General features: G+C 46.5%; 1 protein-coding gene across 15 annotated transcripts in view; it reads right to left on the bottom strand.

Moving 5' to 3' along the window:
• Positions 1 to 21283, bottom strand: part of CSMD1 (CUB and Sushi multiple domains 1) — a 1700362-nt gene that overhangs the window by 107298 nt on the left and 1571781 nt on the right. For all 15 annotated transcript variants that reach the window (XM_072950557.1, XM_072950544.1, XM_072950543.1 and 12 more), the window contains 7 exons: positions 18954 to 19067; positions 17322 to 17417; positions 10962 to 11165; positions 9960 to 10084; positions 9503 to 9599; positions 7893 to 7997; positions 78 to 196 (listed from right to left, as the gene is read on the bottom strand). In XM_072950557.1, coding sequence (XP_072806658.1) covers positions 78 to 196; positions 7893 to 7997; positions 9503 to 9599; positions 9960 to 10084; positions 10962 to 11165; positions 17322 to 17417; positions 18954 to 19067 — 860 coding nt within the window. The remainder of the gene's footprint in view (positions 1 to 77; positions 197 to 7892; positions 7998 to 9502; positions 9600 to 9959; positions 10085 to 10961; positions 11166 to 17321; positions 17418 to 18953; positions 19068 to 21283) is intronic.

Genomic DNA, 21283 nt, shown 5'->3' with positions numbered 1-21283 from the left:
CGGCCTCAGGGAGTGGGCTGAGGATGCTCTGTGGCGGCCCCTCCATGACCCAGAAGGTGGACGGCGGGGCGCAGTACCTGCAGCGTGTACCCGGGCTCGCACTGGAAGGACAGCACGTCATTCACCATGTACCGGTCCCCCATCTTGACGCCGTTGCTGGGGACAGCTGGCTCTTGGCAGGCGGCCAGACCTACAGCTGTGGAAACGCAGGCACAGACACTTACAAACTAGTCAATGTGGACAAAATTCTCGCTATCTGAATAGTAAAATTGCCTTTTTCTACTGCTCTCCTCCTGCAGAAATGAACAAAGGCTTTACCTCTCTTGTTTGTCTACCAAGACTTTACCTTTAAATCATTGATGTGCTAAATCTTAAATGTTAATTTACTTCACTTTCATCATGTAATGATTCTAGCATTTCTTTAAATAATAAAAATTGTTACTTCTACATTTAGTGTAAAACACTCCAACTCCAAAATACATGCCCTTGCAAAGGGCTTTTAAACACTGTTTCCTGTTACACACGGAACCCCAGGGTACAACTCTGCTGCTTTCCATTTCCCAAGCACCCTTAGCAGTCTTCCGGAAAAGTTTTAAGTGTGAATCTGGGAATTCTATCCTTCTGGGAAAAACATAATATGAGGACACCTATTTTAGATTCAAACTCTCTCTCTCTCTCATTTGAAGACAATAAAAAAATTCCCACGAACAATCTGCTCTTAGGTAAACAGGGCCAGTATTCAAGGCCCTAAAGCTATAATCAGGCACTTTCCTAGATGGAATTTCCTTCAGTGAAGACACTAACAAAAATCTTAAAAATGCATCATATAATGGAATTCAGCTCAGAATCTCAGGTAAATTAACTACCATTTAACACTGGTACTTATCTGTATAAACCCTTACCATATGAATAACCAAATATGCAGCTGTGGTATTTCATAGACTCAGAAATGAGTTTGGAAAGGTGCTAAGGATTTGGTGATTGCTGAGAACCGTCTATGATTATTCTAGTACGTCTTTCTCACATCCCAGGTTACCAAGTACTAACATGGCCTTGGACTCGGCCCTCAGCTCTTGCTCTTGCACTAACACAATGAAGCCGGCGGAGTGGTGACGTGGCGGGACCTCTGTGTGAAGGGGCTGGGATGGGGAAGGTGGGAGAGACTGTCCTTCCGGGAACAGAAGGCCAGGTCTCTGCAGTCGCACAGTTGTGGGTCCCAGCGCACAGTGAGGCTGCACACTGCCCGTCTGGCCTTCAGGACTGGCCCGCCCTTGAGGACGCTCATGTGCCCACACGCCCCCTCTGCCCCGAGCCTGCCCTGGGGTCCCCGCAGACCTCAGTCAGTAAAATGCAAGACTGACAACAGGGCCGAGGTGGCGGGGTGTGTGGGGGCAGGTGCAGGCGTGCAGACCCGCCTGTCCACCAGGGACATACTGGCCTTGCTCTCCACACTACGGTGAGTGTGGGAGCCTGACAGGTGCACACTCTGGGCTGCACCCCAGCACCTGCCAGGTCAGAATCCGCCTCAGCACGGTCCCTGCTAACTCCTACACATGAGAGTCTGAGAGTCACCAGTTTGCCTACTTCACCCTCAAATCTGAGAAGATGAAACAGAGCGAAGTGCCTTTGTTTCACATCTTCAGCGCGATGGTTCACTGACAACCTCACACTCTAGAAATGACACCAGAACGGGCCCCCCAGCACATAAGCTGGGTAATTTCCCGCCGTGGAGCACACGGGTTCTGTCCAGGGCGAGGTGCGTCATAAAGCTTGTCTGAGTCGAAATTGATTTCTCCCTAAATGGCTGTACATTAAAAACTGTAAAACACCATGTGCATTAAGTGGCAATATTTTTTATTCCTAGCATAGAATCTCAAGCCATTTGGAGCTTTTCATAGATGGTAAAATTGCTAAATATGGAAAAATACAATCACTTATACCTTTAAGTTTTTATTGCTGTGAGTTTCTCTCTCCCTCTTTTATAACTTCAGAATATAAATTGCAAATATATTTAAATTTAATCCTTTCTTATCACAGATTGGCATGATCACCAACTGTATATCATTTATTTTTATTTGATTCTGAAAAATATATTTAAAATATTCTTCATATAAAACTTCTAACAATTTGGAATACTAAAAAGATATCTTATGGTAATACCACATCATCATTTTTGGAACTTCAGTACACAGAAGGCATGACAGAGATTGGAAAAAAATCAATAACCCCAAAATGTTCAAAGCACACAGGAAAAACTCGGAAACTGAAAAAAAGGAACTGTGACAAGTGATTCAAATTAAATTCAGTTACTAAATTCCCACCCCTTTATACCTAAAATATAATGGGTTTTTAGCTATTCATTATATTTCTTTATTATATGTTTATCTATATGTATTTATTTTATACTAATTCATTTTAATTTTCTTTTTCCTTGATTTGTGTGTATAAATCCAATTCATCCTCTGGGAAAAAAGATAGCTTGCACTTACATCTTTCCTGCAGGAATTATAATGAATTTTCTGAATATATAAAAAACATGCAAAACCATTTCAATCAGTGCCTCATATAAGAAAATTCAGGAAGCAGGTTTTTGCAGACCACGACATTTGAAATGTGGCCAGAAATGTCTTTCTCCCCCTACTCCTCCAGGGTCACAATGCGTCCAGTATGTGTTAGAAGACAGCCAATCTCAGACAACACATGGCATCTGTAATATGAGTAACAGCATATAGACACCGAGAGGCTGGCAGATGTCTACACACCCACACCCACACCCACACGTGCACAAACTGAGCGGCCGGCAGACCCAGTGACTGACATGGTCACACAGAGACATCTACCGAGCTGTCCTGGGCCAGACCCCACGCACCTTCCCACACCACACTTATCTCCCACTGACACGGCAATCCACCTGCAACACCAAGAGTGATGCCCGTGGTGGTGAAGACAGTGGGTGTATGTCATGAGGAGGTTTTCATTTTAGGGTCTAGAAAACCATGACCCTAGCAGACCCGAAAGCACCCGGCCGTGAAGCCCAGCCCCAGACGGAAGAGTCTAAACACAGCGGAGCAGAGCAGAGTGTCTCCCGGACTCCAAAGGAAGGGGGTGCAAACCTGCGTAGAGAAAGCCCTACCACGCGCACCACAGACCAACGACACAGACCCCAGGGAGGAGGTGGGGCGGCACCGGAAGTGCTGCAGACAATGTGACGCCAGAAGTTAGCCCCCAGAAGACAAAACAACTGACTTCTGCCGGTTAGGGCACGAAAGGACACGAGGCGAAGAACTCTGGTAAAGGAAGCACGCGAGACTGCACGAACCCACCGTACTCATCAAACTGTGAAATAAAGGAGGCGTGAGGAGGAGGCAGGGTGCCGCGAGGTAACAGATAGGGACTGAAGGAGGTCAATTTAAGTCCACAAATTTGCACACTGTTCTTTAAGAAATCTAAAGGGATAATGTTCTTAAAAGCAAAAACAAAACAAACTTCTGTGCAGAGGCTCAGAAGGACAGTGTGGAGCTGAGTGAAACGCATGTCTTCTGTCTTTAAGTGGTAGCGTGGGCAGCTGTGACACACCCGACAGACAACACTGTAACAACAGTCAACTAGAAGACACTTACTCAGACACAAAAACGGACTTGTGGGAAGATGTGTGGAAATAAAAGGACTGTTCTAAAGATCTCCTAGAATCAGTCTGTGAAGCAGCCGTAGGACAGGAAAACTTGGAATTAATTCCTCAGAACCAGAGACATCTAGAAGAACACACTGTCGCAAAGCGCCATTCTTTACAGAAAGGATTTCCAGTTCTTTCAAAGCACAGCACACTCACATTCTATAGCATAAACAACAGTACAGCAAACGTTATAAAGTGAGTTTTCTTTAAAAAGGTGGCTCACAAACTACCCAATTCTGAATGTCCGGGTATCCTGATTAAATGTGAAGACAATGAGAAGGTAATTACGGTTCATTCTACAGGTTTACAGACCTACTGCTATAAAGAAACAACAAAACGGGGAGAAATATTTCATGTATCATAGTGTTTATAGCATATTACCCACAGATGTGTATTCTGAGATTTTCAAAAATAAAAATTTGGACATTTTGAAATCTGCTGATTTGTAAAATTGTAATTCGATTTAGAAGGTAGCAAAAGGAGTTTTCATTCCCTGTGCATCTAGCCTGTGAGAGCAAAGTGTATAAGACAAGGCTACTAAAAAGATGTGTCCTAATTGGACCAAAACACAGTTTAATGGCTTCCCTACTCCTGATCACCAGATGTGAAAATTACGAATCAGGATAAAGCAGGCCCCAGCACATTTCTGGAATTTACTGCAGACGTTATTTGAAATCTATTCGGCCAAATTCAGGTAAACGATTTGCTTCAATCTCGAAAATAAAAACGATTTTGAAACACATGATAAACATGCATTTTTGTCCAATATTTAGATCAGGACAAATAGGACCTTCGTTGCTATAACTACAATAGCGCTGAGCATTCTTTCTCAACTTACTATCGTCTTCATTGCAAAAGGCACTGTGTATGGTTTTCAAAATAAAATATGTTGTTCCAGCTGGACAGCTTAAAACAATAATGAAGACAATAACCCAAGAGAGAGGACGGCAGACCAAGTGGAGACAGGAACAGAGCTGGACTGCGTGGCGGGGGCAGAGAGGTTGAGGAACAGGTATGTGGGTACCTGAGCATCAGCACAGCAGGTCAGCACCAGCAGTGCGGGGACACGGAGCTACACCTCAGTTTTGGAAAAAAAAAAGTTATCAAGCACATTATTTATTGTAACTAGTTAAACAAAACCATCCCTTTGCACAAGCGCACCCTGGGACAGAAGGGCTGCTCACAGCCTCTGTAACCCATCACCCAGGCCCTGTGCCAGGGGCCACACAGCGTGTAAGAGAACAAGTGAAGAAAAGAAAGCACAGCTTCACTACGGGACGCCTCATAGGAGGCTGACGGCAGAGGAAATAAATGTCGAATGTCATCATCACACAGACCCAAAGCTGCAAATGTCAGACTTCGAGACAACACTGTTCAGTGTCCACACATCTTCTTGACAGCAAAGGGCATCTATAGAGAAAACTCCATTTATTAAGAAAACAGATCCTAAGAAAATAAACTGTTTTTTAGTCCATTGTCTAAGAAGTTCAGTGTATGCATGGAGCTAAAAGTACTTTCTCTTATCTGTAAACTGTTGGCAGGTTCGGTCCACGTAATAAATACTACTCTATTCCTTCGATATAATAGCTCATAAGCCTCTTCAAAGGCAGGGGCTGCGCGTCCGGGGTCAGGAGAAGCGACAGGATAAACCTGGGGGGGAGTAGAGTGCTGCATCTCTCAAGCGTTTGTCCAGCGTATCAGCGTTTTAGAGGCACAGAGAATCCCCGCAGTGATGAGTCCTCTTCAACGTCATTTAACACAGGCTTTTCGAAATTCGTTTGGTCACAGGACCATTCTGGTCTGTGTGCCACGCGTTAACATCCCAGGTCAGGAGTGTTCTAAGAGCTGCATGACCCTCATTAGTGAAGCTTATTCATGCCACAGTGTTAAATGGTTTTTACTCATAAAATCACAAGATTCGGTAAAAGTCAAACAAAACATTTTGAGTATTGATTAAAATAAACATAAATGAAAATGCCCTTTGTTTCTCTATTACACCTTCACATAGAAATACCCAGATACATTTTCAGGAATCTGAGTATGTCTGGGGGGATCTGAAAGGACTCGACGGAGAAGTCAGTCTTCCACGTCCGCCCAGCCTGGCGATCAGCACTCAGACCCCACACATATTCAAGCCCAGACCCTGGGGCCTCCTGCTCCGCCTGGTCCTCACTCTGTGTCCGTCCGCGGGTCTGGGGGCTCCAGCACCACGTGCCTCTCACACCCAGCCTCCTCTCCCGCACCCTCAGCAGCTCTGAGCCTCGCACCCAAACTGCCGACAACCCACACCCACTTATCTACCAAGGGTGCCCCCTCTCTTGTCACTGTCCGGGGGCCTCCACTCAGCCACCTAGTTGACATGTTTGAAGAATAAATCAGATGATGTTACCTCGTGATGGAAACCACTCAGTGGCGTCCAGCTGTTCTCAGACTAAAACCCAGGCCTGCAGGGCGGGGACCCTCCCCTCTTCCTCCCTCTCGCTCACTTCCTGTTCACAAGGCTCCCTCTAGGCTAGACATTGCTTTTAGCTTCACAAGAACACTGGGCGCACTTCCACCCGGGGTCCCAGCGGACAGTCTCCTTTGACTACGATGTTACAACTTATTTCAACAGCCCTTATGCTGTTTGGTGATCACCTTAAAGATTAATTCTACACTTTACGTAATTCAAATTCTAGGCTGATACCAGGAACTAGAACAGAGAAATGACTGCCTCTAAATATACGGATGTAAGGGATCAACCTCAGAATGGCGTCAGCATCCAGAAACCACCATTCGGAAAACAAGATAACAGGTGAAAAGGCAGCATTCTGTGCGGCCAAATGAAAAATAAACACATTCAGTAACGAAACAAGATTTTAGATTCTCGAACAAGGTTACTTCAGTGAGAAATACATTCGTCTCTTTGTTTTAGTGAACTTTACTGGCTGGGAACAAAGTGAAACATAGGTAATCACTCTACTGTTGGAGCTGAAGTCTGTGTGAGCACAGACAGCTGCACACAAGGATCACAGACCAATTATGTCACCAGCCCCTCTTTCTGCGCGGAGTGAGGGCAAAGCCAGAAGCCACAAAGCAACTTTGAGAGAAAGAGGTAACCACGCTCATTAGCTCTAACCCTGCTAGAATATTAGTGAATTTATTAGCACTATCATAAATAAGGTTTATAGTTTCCTGTCTACAGATGTTCACAAAATGTATCAAAGTGGCAGATTTTCCCCAGACACATCATACATAAATCACCCAAAGGATCATTCCACGTTGTTACCAGAGTGAGATTCCTATTCAAATAAATTGGAATAAACTTGCATACAAATGCCTGTAATAAGCAAGGAAATTTAACCAGAATGCGAAACAGCCCTGTGGTTTGCGTCTGGCTCAGAATGTTTATCAGCTGGAAAGCCGGCCTTTCAGAAACACGCATGCATTTACATCCCTGCAAAGTGTTTCTCTCAACTCAAAGGATCACTTATTAAAGCTTACCCATGTATTTGCTCATTTGCAACTGCTTATTAAAGGAGATGAATATCAACATTAAGCATTTTTAGTGCCTGAAGACACATGCTAAAATAAACCTCGCTCTCATTGGAAATTCTTATTTCGCTTTTACAAGGTTTACCTGCATAATCAAACGCCAGAGAAGATTTGTGAGTCTGACCTTTGTCATCCCATTTATCAGACTATTAACTCAGTCTTACATCCATTTTTAAAAGGTTAGCGTCTCCTTTGCATAGCCTTCTTCCAATTAAAATGAGTGATACACAACACAGGCCCTGAAGTGGCTGCTCTTTGCCAGTCCGCTTCTAACAGCCTTTGAGGCTCGAAATAGAAAGGGTTTACGACCATAATCCAGCGGGAAATGGTGCCTCTCTACATTTTCGGATACTTATGTGAACATTGGCTGTCACTCACAGGAAAACTAGTAATATTACAGATGGTTACTTTTTGTGCTTTTTTTTTTTAACACAAACAACCTGAAAGTATAGTCAATGTTTTACCTAATCATTCCCAATACTAACTTCTTCATTTCCCTACTAATCTGTCTTCCATCATTTGTAGTTCACAGAGATCGAGTCTGTAAATGCCCAGGTTCGTGGAGCTTTTACACACAGGTTTGCAATAAAGTTTCACTGAGTCACAAGGGCAGGGGCTTGTTTCCCCTTAAAGAAGACGACTCAGCGTGAGAGTGGAAGCCGGACGCAGACACGGGCGGCCTTACTTTTGTATTCCAGGTGAAAGCCGGCCGCGGCCACACTGATGTCCGACTGGAAGTGCAGGTAGAGCTGGTTGGACGTGCTGTTGAGCAGGGCGGGCACCGTGGTACCTGCGGGGGGGGGGGACATGGACTTCAGCCCTGCAGACGCGTCCACTCTTCCGATCACGACATCGGCAAGAGCGTCACACAAGTGACGTTAAGTCAAAGACAAACATACGATGTCACTTACCTGGGGAACCTCGAAAGATGAGACAAACGAACTTAGTAACCAAAAGAGAGAGACTCAGACAGGAAGCAAACTCACATTACCCACAGGGACACGGGGGGTGAACTTGGAGGCGGGATGGACAGATGCAAAGTCCTACACATGGAACAGACGAGCAGTGGGGATTTACTGCAGAGAAACTACGTGCACTGTCTTGTAAGAACCTATCATGAACATCATCTGGAAATAAACGTATCTACAACTGAGCCACTTCGCCGGGCACCTGAGACTCAGTGCTGTGAATCAACCACGCAGCAGACAGGATGGGTGAGGGTGTCTGTCTAGCTTTACTGGCCCCTTTGGCCTGTCTGAGTGTCACACACCTAACCTGAGCACCGGCTTCCGAGGAGTTCCCGGCTTTCTCTGCCCTCCGCAGGCAGAGGTGACATCTCCTTGTCTTATCAGTGAAGACACACAACTTCTCACGGTTCACCACAAACCTGGGTCTCCACACGGCCCTCTCTCATCAACGTAACCAGTTCCTTTTTTGGTTTTTTTGGTTTTTGACTTATAAAGAAAGAAGGGCCAGAATCTGAACATGCATGTCTCGTGGAGGCTGAGGAAGCAGGGAGACTGCGGCTCTGACACGACACGCTGTTCACAGAGGTGCTTCTGACTACCTGTGTCTTCCCTACCCCTGAGTGATGCACACTGAATAATGTTCGAGATCTGAACTGATTTCAATGAAACACACGTGGAAAGGAAGACACAGGCTTATTCTGTATGATGCTTCTTTAATTAACATGCTCTAGCCTGTGTATTGCAGCAGCTTATCGGGAGATTTAGAGACGGCGTGCTACTGGAAGGTGCTGCAGGAAAGGAAATGGCCCTCAGTCGGGAGTTTGAAGCACACTGGTGGGATGTCGTACAGCCCGGGACAACGACAAGCGAGTTTAAACCCCCTTTTGCCTAAAGGGCACATGCTCGATACTCTGTGGTACCCAATCAGCCTCGAACAAGCACGCACTTCCGAGACGCGAAGGGCGTCCCCGTGCTGTAAAACCGCCATGGTGCAGGTCACCAGAACAAATGGTGAAGACGAGGCTGATGTGTGAAGAACTAGACACACCGCCGTGCCCACAAGGGAAGGACGCACTCGTTCTTCACAGCCTTGGGGTCCGGTCGGCAGCGGCCCCTGCGCTGGTAGCAGCCCTCCTGCTCACAGAGGACAGAGCTTTCTGTCCCACACCTGGCTTCCCGTGCTCTCGTTCCAGGACTCCTAACACCAGAGAAACTGTCGGGCATCTAGAGGAGTTGTGCAGGAAGACCCAGCACTGAGCGCGTGTGGCACGCTGTGAGAGGCTGCCGGTTCTGGTTCTCGGTAACAAGGGGCCTGGTGTCACCTTACCTGAAAAACTCCCCAGTCTCGGGGCAGTCACGTCACCGCCATCGTAAATCTCAAGGGAGTCCCAGTTCTGCTCCGTTGCAAAGCTGATGACCTGAACCTGCCAAGCGATGATGTCAAGTTAACACTGGATTTTTTTTTTAATAAAATTCAACTAATCACGTGGGGGTTTTCATGAAATCAAAAATATACGTGTAAGAGAACGGGGAAACCAAAGAAAATAAATCATGCAAATTTCTACAAATGATAATTTTGATGGATTTTACTTTAAAATCTATCATTTTCATTCCAAATATAGAAACATGATTAAAAACACTTTGCAGAAATGGTAAGAAAAGAGAAATAGGTTATGGTTTATGTATTTAGAGTAACCAACAGAAAAAGAACAAGATAAAAAAAAAAACAACAGCCTTGGACATAAGCACTGTTAGTTTGCAGACTCCAGGCTTTCAGCACTTACCTGAATTCCTGATCCTTCTGTGACCACGATCTTCCATATACAGTTTAAGTTGTTACCATACGGTTCGGGGTAGCCGGGGGACAAAATGGTGCCTCTCCTCTGAGTGAAGTTGCCACTGCAGGGCACTGAAGGACAAACCCACATTTAGGAAGAACACAGCACAGGGAGGAGCGCCGCTGACCTCGTACTGGTGTTTTTTACGGTGTGCTCAGCTCTTAAGAGGCATTTTACATGGACAGTGATGCTGTAAATGGCGTTTCTGGCCAAGGTCAAGCTTAGTCTCTTCTCTTTTCAGTGATCAATAGCATGAATTATCACCCGCCAAGCTGAGTGTCCAGCCCTGCACCCAACGAGGGCGTCTCTGACCTGAATTCTGTTTAGAGTAACTGATCGACTGCAGTTCAAGAAGCCCTGCCGAGCATCCCCGTCGGCACGCAGACATGCAGTTCCCAATGATGCTAGGGGCCTTTACGAGCAAATCCAGGGACGAGAAGAGATGCTTAAAATGCACAAGTGATTTCAGGAGCTAATCGTGATTGCACTGGAGGTTCTCACACAAAATGAAGCAAATAAACCAGGACTGGCGAAGCCATTGCTATTCAGGCAGCACTAACCCATCACTTTTCAGACCTCCGTCGGCACCAGTTTATTAAAAGGGCGTTACACAAGCAATATAGCAAATCAACACCATAAAGACTTTTCCCCAAAATGAAATTATCTCGTACACCCACGGGTCGGGGTGGCAGGCTTAGTAAGTGTCGAGAAGGGAAACCCGCTGCACACTGCTCATCTGACAAGGCGTTTCAGGAACCACGGGAAGTTTTAGGGTTGGGCTGCTACTCCATGAATTCTGCTGAAATAAACTGCCCTCTAACCAGGTCTGCAGCACGGGCCCGTTCACACAGACGGAGCGTCAGCGCTGCGGAGCAGCTGGTCAGCGCAGCTGCGAACTTGGGACGGAGGACCTGGCGCAGGTCGTCACCCACGCGGACGCGCGCTTACCCACGCAGCTCGGGATCGTGTCGTTCCACTGTGCTAGAGCGTTGGGCACGGACTGGCAGCGGATGGCCGTGGAGCCCTGCAGGAGGTAGCCCGGGCTACACTCGAATCGGACGATGGACCCTGCCGAAAACTCTGAGCCGATTCTCCTTCCATATCTGGGCTCAGGGACGGAACTGCACTGGGTGTCACTGGTCCGAGGAACAGCTAGAGACAAAACACACAGCACAGCCGTCCGTGTCTTCATCGTGAAGCCAAGATATTTCCTTGCAAACAGACTTAAGATGAGTCTGGAGAGAGTTCATGTTAATGCGGAAATTAACGACGCCTGTCACGGTCCCTTTGGGGAATGGTTTAGGGAACGCTTCCACAGCCACACATCATCCTCCCGTCGGCCCTGAGGACCTCCCTGCACTCCCACTTCAGACGCGGGAGACGTGGCATACGGAGCATTAGCGCTTGATGAGGACGGAACGACACTCCGACATTTAAAATTAATTAAGCACCCGGATCACTGTCCGTGTGGAAATGAGATGACTGAGAACCCGCACTTACCCCCGCGGGCCGCAGTGTCTAGCGAGAGGAGCTGCTGCATAGACAGCTGTTTATCATGCGATTTAATGACAAAATTAAAAACAGAACTACCATGTGACCCAGCCACCCCACAGCTGGGGGTTTCTCTGAAGGAAATGAAATCACTACCCTGGAGGGAGCGCTGCACCCCCGAGTACAGAAGAGCATCGTCCACAAGAGCCGAGTTAGGAAAACAGCCTAAACGTCCTGCAGTGCATCGCTGGTGAAGAACGCAGCAGGCACGCAGGACGCACTACACTCAGGCCTTCAGAGAGGAAACTAGTCCTGATGTCTGCAACAACAGGGATGGACCCCAGGATGCAACACCAAGCGGAATGAGCCAGTTACGGGAGGACAAGTCCAGCAGGAACCCACTCACATGAGGCAATGAAAGGACCCCAGGACGCAACACCAAGAGGAATGAGCCAGTTACGGGAGGACAAGTCCAGCAGGAACCCACTCACACGAGGCAATGAAAACAGGCAAACTTAGAGAAGCAGAGAGCAGGTGGGGCTGCCAGGAGCTTGGGGAGGGGTACGGGGAGGTGCTGATCAACAGGTGCAGAGTTTCAGTCACACAAGACGCCTACGTCCTCAAGTTAACAGTTTACAGTGTTTAAAGTTGACAGTGCCGAATACAGTATCATTAGCTATATGGACAACTTTGGACAGAAGATCTAGGGGGAAAAAAACATTTAGCAGCAAAAAGCAGAGCTGAATGATATATTCCAGCTGTGGAGGACACCCTTCAGCCTGACGGTGTGAGAGGAGAAGGAGCAGCCCTGACAGGGCCACCTGGGGCCGCCCGGCCTGAGCGCTGGGCCCTGTCATCCTGTTGACCATCACAACCTGCGAGGCCACTGCGCGTCCAGGTCTGAGGATCCTGTTACAGTTAAATAGCCGCATGAGAGCAAGCAAGCAAGCAAGCAATCAGTGAAGGACATGCCACAGAGGCTTCCATAATCAGTTCCCAAGGAGCCTTTACAAACGTGGAGCGGCGTCTCCAATCCTAACTGTCCACCTTGTTCCGAATGACTCGGAAAGCACCCGCGCTCGTCTAGGAGGCCCTGACCACAGCGCTCTCCAGGGCAGCGCGGTCCCCCCACGAATGAGGAGAAACAGCAACGAGGGCCACTCGTACACCCGCCATCACGAAACCTGTCTTCATGAACTTCGCAGTTGTCTGTCTCCCAGGAAAATAACAACAAATGAATAATAGCTCCGTTTGGATGAAATTATGGAAGACATTTTTAGAGGAAGAAGTCTGCAAAGCGGAGAGACCGGTTTTGAGTATCTGAGAAAGTGGGACAGAGGAAGCCTGTGAAATGAGGCACCGGCACTCCGTGTAACGTCTGGGGAACATGCTCAGGCGATGGGGGCTAACGGCTTCTACTTGCCCCATCTCTGGTTCTTACCCTCGCCTGGAGGATTCAGGCCAGGTCAGAGAGAAATTCTGCCTCGGTAGCAATTTTTCTGTGTCTTTCAGTAAAGGTTTCACACTGCTGTGAAACAAAATTGAAATCCGCTGGGTACAAAGTGGACAGGAAAGAGGTCAGCCCGGAGGGGTGGGCTGTGGGCCGTGCTGCTTCAGAGGCCGGGTGCTGTCCTCCGGGGCTCTCACGATACTGAGACTGGGCGCTACTGTGGATGTGCGCACTCCGTTTGGGGGAAGTCAGGGACATAATGTGATGGAATCGGTCCCCACCCTTCACCGCCACGAGTGCTCTCGGCTACAGGTGATGCATGTGGTTCTTTACTTCGCCTCTTACCGCAGATGGAGTAAAACAGAACAACAGTAATGCAGTGAATCTGAAGGCAGACAAGAATAATGCGTCGTAAGTGAGGCAGTTTCTCTGCTTCATTTAGTGACGGAGGGACATATTCTATCTCTCAAACTCATTCTGCTCTAGCCGTTGAAAGGTCTGATTTGACAAGCCATCACTAGCCGATGAATGCAAACGTATCACTGCATTATGCCCGAAACTTTATGCTCAATCTTCTTTGGAAAACAGTGTGCATTTTGTCAGCAGCTGATACAAAACATGAGTTTCTCAGAAGTGGAAAACCAACTAAGGCTTGTAATTTATGCCATCTTAAAAAAAAAGATGAGACCTGGGGAAAATCAACAGAAACGTGCATCTGCACGCCTAGGAAGGACTGCAAGCAAAGGGGACTCCAGTGTAAGCTCTTCTCGCCCGAATTTAGGAGCGTGTTTCCATCTTTCCAGCTCTGTTTATTTTACTGCCAAGGAGACTGAGTCTCTGTAACAGGGAGATCCTGGAAGCGGCCAGTCCTGGCGCTCATGGACCTGGGAGCCTGGCAGGTGAAGGGCGGGAGGCAGGCTCTTCAGGTGAGTCTGGGAGATGGGCAGTGGGGCTTGAAGGGACAGAGGCGTGGCCGTGGTGTTTGTGAGCTGTGTTCCGTGGGGAGGTCTGATGCAGAAGCATGTCTTCCTCTTCCCCCTGAACCGCCCGATGAGTCCGACATGGTTTACTAATTTTGGTGTGAGTGAATTACTCTGAGGGAACTAAAAAAGGGGTTGAATTCTACATTAAACATACAAGAAGAATACACTCCGTGTGGAAACAGCCAGGCATAACCGTGAGACAGTTACAAGCAGGAGTAGGCCGGTGAGACCCTGCCAAGCAGCACGTCTGGCCCGCTCAGCCCCGTGCACAGCCGAGCAGCGAGGCGGGGGCGGCGCGGGAGGCTCTGGCCGCCTGTCACCTCCGAGTAAGAGGGAAGGAGGACAGAACATCTGCTCTGCCTCAGCTGGTCTCTGTGGCCGCACAGATTGTTTCTTGTGTTGATTTTCTTGTTTCCAAGGCTGATTTTAGAATTAAAAGGTGTTTACTTGGGGCCAAAACAAGTCTCCACCTGCAGCATCACGACGTCACAGAACAGAACCAAGTCGTCTCTAACCCTGGGGGAGCCGGCCGCGCTGAACTCAGTAAGAGGCAGGTGAGTGTCTGACACGGCGGGCTTCTGAGGACAATGTGGTTTTCATTTTTGCGCTGACCTAAGGATGCTCTGACTTTAGGCGTGATGTATTTTCTATGGAAGGGCAAAGATCATTAAAACCAGTCTCTCGGTCCAGGGGCCCAGGAAGCGGAGGCGAGGCGAGGCACACCCCCCACCCCGGGGACATTCAGGGAGGCCGTGGGGCCTGGGAGTGGGGAAGGGCCGGGGCTCTGTCCTCAGGGCCTAAGAGGAAGTCTAACATGCTCTCTGAACACACTCATGTTTAAAAGCAGGCACGGAGTTCCTCCCGTGTCTTCAAGAAGATGTTCATGCAGGAAGAACGTCACAGTGGCCCAGAACCGAAGGCCAGAGTGACTCCAGGAGGATGTCAGGTGGAAGCACTGTGCTATGAAGGGGCACCCCCACCAGCCTTCCTTGGGGTGCCCCTGGATCCTAACTCACCCTCCATCCTCCCTCACTTCCCAAATGTACCCTTCTACTTCCAAGTAGCGTGGACAGCAAATAAAAACCAGCAAAGACAGAAAATTTAATTAGAATCCTTTGTAAAAGAAAGCCCCTCTCCTTCCGTTCCTTCAGGAGATCAGAGGGACGGTTACAGCCTCCCGGCCAGAGTCCCCACGTCGCTCACCAGGCGACGTGGGGGGGGATGCTCTGCACCTGGCACCCTCGCCTACTGCACGGCGGAGTCCGAACGGCTCTCCACAACAGAACTGTCTGTTAACAAGTCAGATGCCCTGTAACCATGGAAGTCAGTCCCTGTGCAACCTTAAGCTTTAATAACTTACGGAGGAAGGAAGCCATACGTGGCACATGGAAACACTCTTCTGGAAGTTTTTACACAACAGGGTTCAAATAATTTCTAGGCTTCAATATAACATCCTTTCAGAAGTCAATGTTCAATTTAACTTTTCAGATGTACTGAAAAACTTTCCCAGGTGCCCTTGAGTGATTTATAAATTGCATTCATGATCCTAGTTCTTTACTACCAAAGGGTTTGGCTCTGAGAAAAAGACATCAATTTTTGCATAAACTCACTATAGGAACAAAGCAAGAAAAGGAGACATACTGGAACTTTATAAAACATTGAGTAAGTTAGAGTCATTAGATAATCTTAAGTACAAGGAAAATATATTCCTTCTGTAAATGACTTGCTTTTCTGTCTACTTTTCTGTATTTTATACCTTCTAATGATAATATGTTGCTCGAAAACAAGAAACATAATTGTAAACAGCATGACTTCTGAAGATAATCCTTGCAAACAGGACGGACGTAGGGTCATTCGCCTCAGGTATTTTATCTGATAATCTGATCAAGTTTCCAACCTCTACCAAAAATTAAAGGAAGTCCCTGGTCAAGGCAGACAACACCAGGAGCTTGAATTCTTCTAGGTCAAAAAACAACTTAAACCAAGCAGTCCAGTTTCTTTATATGTTACACCACTTACTTTGGTTTGTGAATCTGCTTCTGCAAAGTAGTACAGAATTTACTTCAGGAAAATCAGGAGTGGGTCAGAGGCGAGTCGTCTAAACTGGATGTTCTCCGATAAAGCCCATTTAAAAAAAATACTGGTTTAATTTTTTATAGTTTCACAAAAGGCTTAATGAGAAAAAAGCAACTGATTTTCAAGCAAGAGCATCGTCATCCAGGCAGCTGCTCCTCAAGCTGGGTCAGAGGCAGTTCCCCTCCCGGCACCTGTCAAATGCCACTCTCCCTCCCCCATCACTTCACGTCACCTCGTTGCTGAGCACGAAGGTTCCTCCAGTGAGGTATTTTGAGAGCACGCATCCTGTGGTGTGAGATTATCACAAGTGATTATTGTAAATGCCATGGCAGACTGTTGTTCTCTACGCTTTTATGAAAAGCACGATGCTGTCAAGCATGTTTTCTGGAGGGGTCTTCAGCAAAGGAAAGAGCCCACTGCTGGGGAGAGAGTCTCCTCCACGGCTGAAGACCCTGCTCAGGAGCCAGCTGAGTCTCCTGCCTCCAGAAAAACTGAGGCCCAGAGAGGCCGAGCACCCTCCTCACACCTGAGCGCTCAGTGAGCTCAGCTCTGAAGGCGATAATCTCTCTCCGTTCCCAAGCTGTGCAGTCGTCACAGGTTAGAGTCAGAGACTGGCTCTGCGCGTCTCAAAGTGGATGGGAAGTTCATAGGGCATTTTTTTTCAAATTCATGTAATGGATATGCAAAATAAAGGTGAACTAGAAGTGGGAAAGAAATCTTCATTTTTCAGAAGCTTTGAGAGCACTCTCGAGCATTCTGAATAATCTCCAAATTCAAAAATAAATATAAAGAAGTGAATGCCTAAAGTTATTAGAATGCAAACAAACCAATAGGTATGTCGCGTGCTAGGAGCATGGCTGGTGTTTTGAGTTTAGTTTGGTTTTGTCACATTCCCTTTTCCACTAGTTTTCACAGCAAGATTTGGAATTGTACAATGTGTCTTCAGTGTTCTTCATTAAGACAGTTAGTAAAATCTACTACAAAGTAATTTACTTAATTAAGTGAGATATAATACATCTGAAATCATTTTGCAAATTGTGAAGTGCTACAACCAAGGTAATCTATCAGTGTTTCCTGTTCATGCCAGATAAATGAAGTGTTACTGTATTTTTGTCCTAGAAATATCATATTTAATTGTCAAAAAAAGAAACTTTACTCTTTTATTAAATCATTCTGTTATAAATATATGGATACCCTCAATTTCTTAAATATTTAAAAAAATGGAACTCGGCTGTTCCCGGTGCTGCAAGCAGCAGCGTGGGGGGCGGGGGGGCGGGGACGGGGAAACGAGGACGGGGGCGCCCGTACCTTGGTAGACGAAGTGAAAGCCCCGTGCAGGGGCCCCGCTCTTCGCGCTGAATCGCAGCAGAATCTGGTTGGATGTGGCCAAGGGCAACGTCTCGCCTGGAGGAGAAGCAGCCAGAGGTAAACGCAGGGCCCTCCCACACACAGCCTGGATGGACAGTGCTTTGGAAAATAATCGTGAACTTGGAATTGCACTTTTAATTCTTGAACGCTTGTAAAACTTCGCTTTGGGGCTTAGAACCTAAACACAGTGTTTCTATAAAGATTGTAACACTCTGCTCTTGCCTTCGTATTCCATTAGAACATTGTTTTCATCATGATCTCCCCTGTTTCTTCTGAAAGAAGCACTGAAAATCGGTGAGTCGGCGGATAACGTGGGGAACACGGGAACCGGGTGAGTCACTGACTTGCCGCCAACTTTACTTGACAGCTGCTTGCTAGGGTTTTGTCTAGAAGGAGGACAGTCTCTGAATCCAAAGCTGATTCAGAAAATGAAGAATTCAGGATAAGAAATCTTGTGAAATGTATTTTTCATCTTTTTTTTTTGAAGTATACTCAGGTAAACAGACTCACAGACATGGTAAACAACCTCATGGCGACTGGGGGAAAAGGGGTGAAAGGGATAAATCTGGGAGTTTCAGATTTGCGAATTTTTTTTCTCTTTAAAAGTGGGGGCACAATTCAGGAATGGGCTCTCTTGAGTACTCTGAGGAGCGTGTGAATGGCTTTGAATTAGCCAGTAGGTATCACTATTTCAAACGTGTATTTTTTGATTTATTGCCAGACCTGACAGACTGGACACTGGTAGAAAATAATGACATGGATCTTAAGACCTGTGATTAATAACAGTGAGAAAATGGAAAAAGACAGATCCCAGCCTTGCTTGGTCAAAGGATGTGATGCACACAGATGGCTTCCTGTTGCCTTGGTAACTAATGGCAATGCAGCCATGGCACAAGCGAGGCTGTGGTACCCATGAGGGGCAGAGTTAAATACACTGCGTGCACTTCATTAATCCACCTGAGCATGAGTCAGTGCTGGACGTGATGAGACCGTGTGGGTTTACATTTTTTGACAGGGAAAGACCCTTACATGTGATTTTAAATGAACGTATGGGATAAAAATTAAGTTGTGAAATAACAGCCCATGTTTAATGAAGTCCCACAGACGTTCACACGCATATACATGGGCACACGTGGACAGTATGTGCACACGTGTGCACCTTTACACATGTGTGGATGTGATGCACCTCTACAGGTTTGTACTTAAAGATTTGGAATAATTTAGACCAAAATGTTAAATGTGTTGATCTTCAGGAAGATTACAACACATAGACTGGGAAATAAAATAACAAGGTAGTTTATTAGCCCTTCTTTTCATGATATTTTTACTTCTTATTGAGATGAGTATTACGTTTTGTACAATCTTGGTAACTAAAATGATAAAGAGCAGCTGGATTTATAAATAGGATAAAAATACATTTGAAATTTTTCATTGAAAATAAGGTTTTACTAAACAAGCAAATTCAAAATGATTAAATTTCTCCTTCACAAGAGACAATAAAGATAGATGAGTTAAAAGTAATTACCCTGGCTGTGTGAACAGAATTAAAGACAAGATTTATCGACTGTTTACCTGAATGAGACCCAGAGAGTGAGCTGAGGAGTCTGGCCTGAGGGTGAGTTCCATCGAAGAGTTCCGCCAGGTCGTTCAGCGCTGTCTGGAAATAGGCAAACTGCCCGAACACCACTGCGGACAAAGGAGGGGCAGCACAAGACACTTCTTTAAAAATAAAGAAACGAAGATGGTGACTAATACGTCCAAACGGTCGTGATCCTAAGAATCCTGTAAAAAATGCCGTTATCAACTCACTTCCTTCTGCTTTCCGGAAGGGTTCTGTTGCCTAAACAATTTCACTTTGCTTCCTGATATTTTGGAGTTTAATAAAAGGAATAAAATGACTGTGCCACGTGCAGCGGGGACACTAAATGGAGACTGGTCAGTGCAGGGAGGCCGCGGGCTGCCGCGTTTGCTTCAGAGCAATGAGCGAGCTTTTTCAGTGCACAGTCAGCATTGAGACAGGACACCCGCTGGCTCTAAAGCTCGTCATTTAGCTGGGGGACTTAAGGCTCCTCACCTAGGACTGGGACAGCGCCAAATTCATATGAACTCACTGCAAGTTTTACACGCTTCAGCAAAATACTATAGGAATTGCTTAATTGTCGCTCCACTCTACGATTTTATAAAACTTTAAGATTATGCAAATTTCAAGAACACATTTCCCCCTCATAAAACAAAGCTATGTATTTTACCACTTCAAATTTAATCTTTTTGTGCCCAAATTGATAATATACAGGGCCTTTACAGTATTTAGAAAAACTGGCGATTCAGTTTCCATTTATAAGCAATGAGCAACTCTTATTTAGATGTAAGTTTTAAACTAAAAAAGAGTATTTTATTCACATTAGCACTTACCGCAATTGGTAAATTAACTGTTAATTAATCAATTCACTTCTCAGAAAAGGGTAAGGAAGAGGGAAAAAAGGAATCGATGAGACAGTGTAGGTTTTCATTAAGGACTCTTTGTAACTATTTTATTCCAGATATAACTTTTCTGCACAGATAGAATATGATCAATTTATTTCATTAAACCTTTCAGATTGGGAAATTGTTATCAGTATCTAGGACAGGAGAGTGACATTTATCTGCTGAAAAATCATCGTGTTGTAACAACTCCATAAAATTTTGTGATAACAAAGACAATAAACCACGGCTGCTATATTCTGCTGTGATAAATATATATTTTCAAGTACCCATGAATAAGAATAAAAGGCATATTCATGGGAAAGTAATTAAAGGCATGTTGTTGAGAATCTAGGAACTTGCGTTAACTGAGGCTTACCAAGGGCCTTTAGAGACGCTGGCCCCACCTAAGGAGGGAGAGTCTAGGACCTACTCGAAGCTTTACTGTCCATTTTTATGACAAGATAAATGTGAAGCCTGGGCTCTCAGGTTTTAAATGAGAGTGACATCCGCTCCTTGTCCACAGAGTACATGGACCTACTCTTTGCTTTCTGGGAAGCGCATGCCCTGCCCTGGTTTCCAGCCTCACCCCCACCCTTCCCAGGTCACAGGTGCACACTCCACGGACGGTGGTGCCGGGAAGGCCTGCCTGGAACTCAGTCGTCCTCGAGAAGCGGGGGAAGTAGCAGCTAAATGATTTGGCTTAAGAGACTAAGCACGTTGCCTCCCACGGCTCCCGGAGAGCCCCTGATCCAAAGCACTGAGGGCTGGAGTAAGTGCTCGGTGGGGTTTCCATCAGAGGCTAAGCAGCCTGCGAGTCACAGCACGACAGAAGCCCACAGCAGCCGTCTGCCTCCCATATGCAAGTTTCTTCAGCAGCAATTAACTTTCTTGTCATATAATTGTATTATTTAAATGTTTTCCCTCAAGCAGACTCTAACATGAGAATTTTCATCTGTTTTATTTCTGTGAGTGGGCGACCGCTATCTGAGTGTAGAGAAAAAACCTTGACTGTGTTGGGCTTTAAGTTTCACTCTTGGGAAAAAGGAACTCTTCTATAAAAGTATAAAAGCTACTAGCTGGTCACCTCAGGAAAGAACCCAGCACAGCAGCACTTCCCCGGCCCAGGGTGAGAGGGGAGACGCAGGAATTCCGTGTTGCGTAAACCACAGGGAAGCCAACAGGGGACCTTCGGCAGTGAAGGCACTCCAGAAAAGAGGCTCGGGCTGGAAGCAGAGCTTAGGAGGACGTCAGGGAGGCAGGTTCGGGACTCTGCCTGCTCTGCCTCTCCAGTCACTCAGAGCTGTGCTGCCTGACCAGGTGAGCTCCCTCCTAGTCAGCTGGCTAGTGTGTGTGCCAATCACCCACAGCTTGACGCGCGTCCCCCCGGCCCCCAAGAGACGCTGCGACCCTCCTCTACACACGGCAACCGGATGAGAATA

This window comes from Vicugna pacos, chromosome 26, assembly GCF_048564905.1.
Source record: "Vicugna pacos chromosome 26, VicPac4, whole genome shotgun sequence".
Taxonomy (NCBI): Eukaryota; Metazoa; Chordata; class Mammalia; order Artiodactyla; family Camelidae; genus Vicugna; species Vicugna pacos.
The sequence above is the reverse complement of the archived record's forward strand: the minus strand, read 5'-3'. Positions and strand labels throughout refer to the sequence as shown.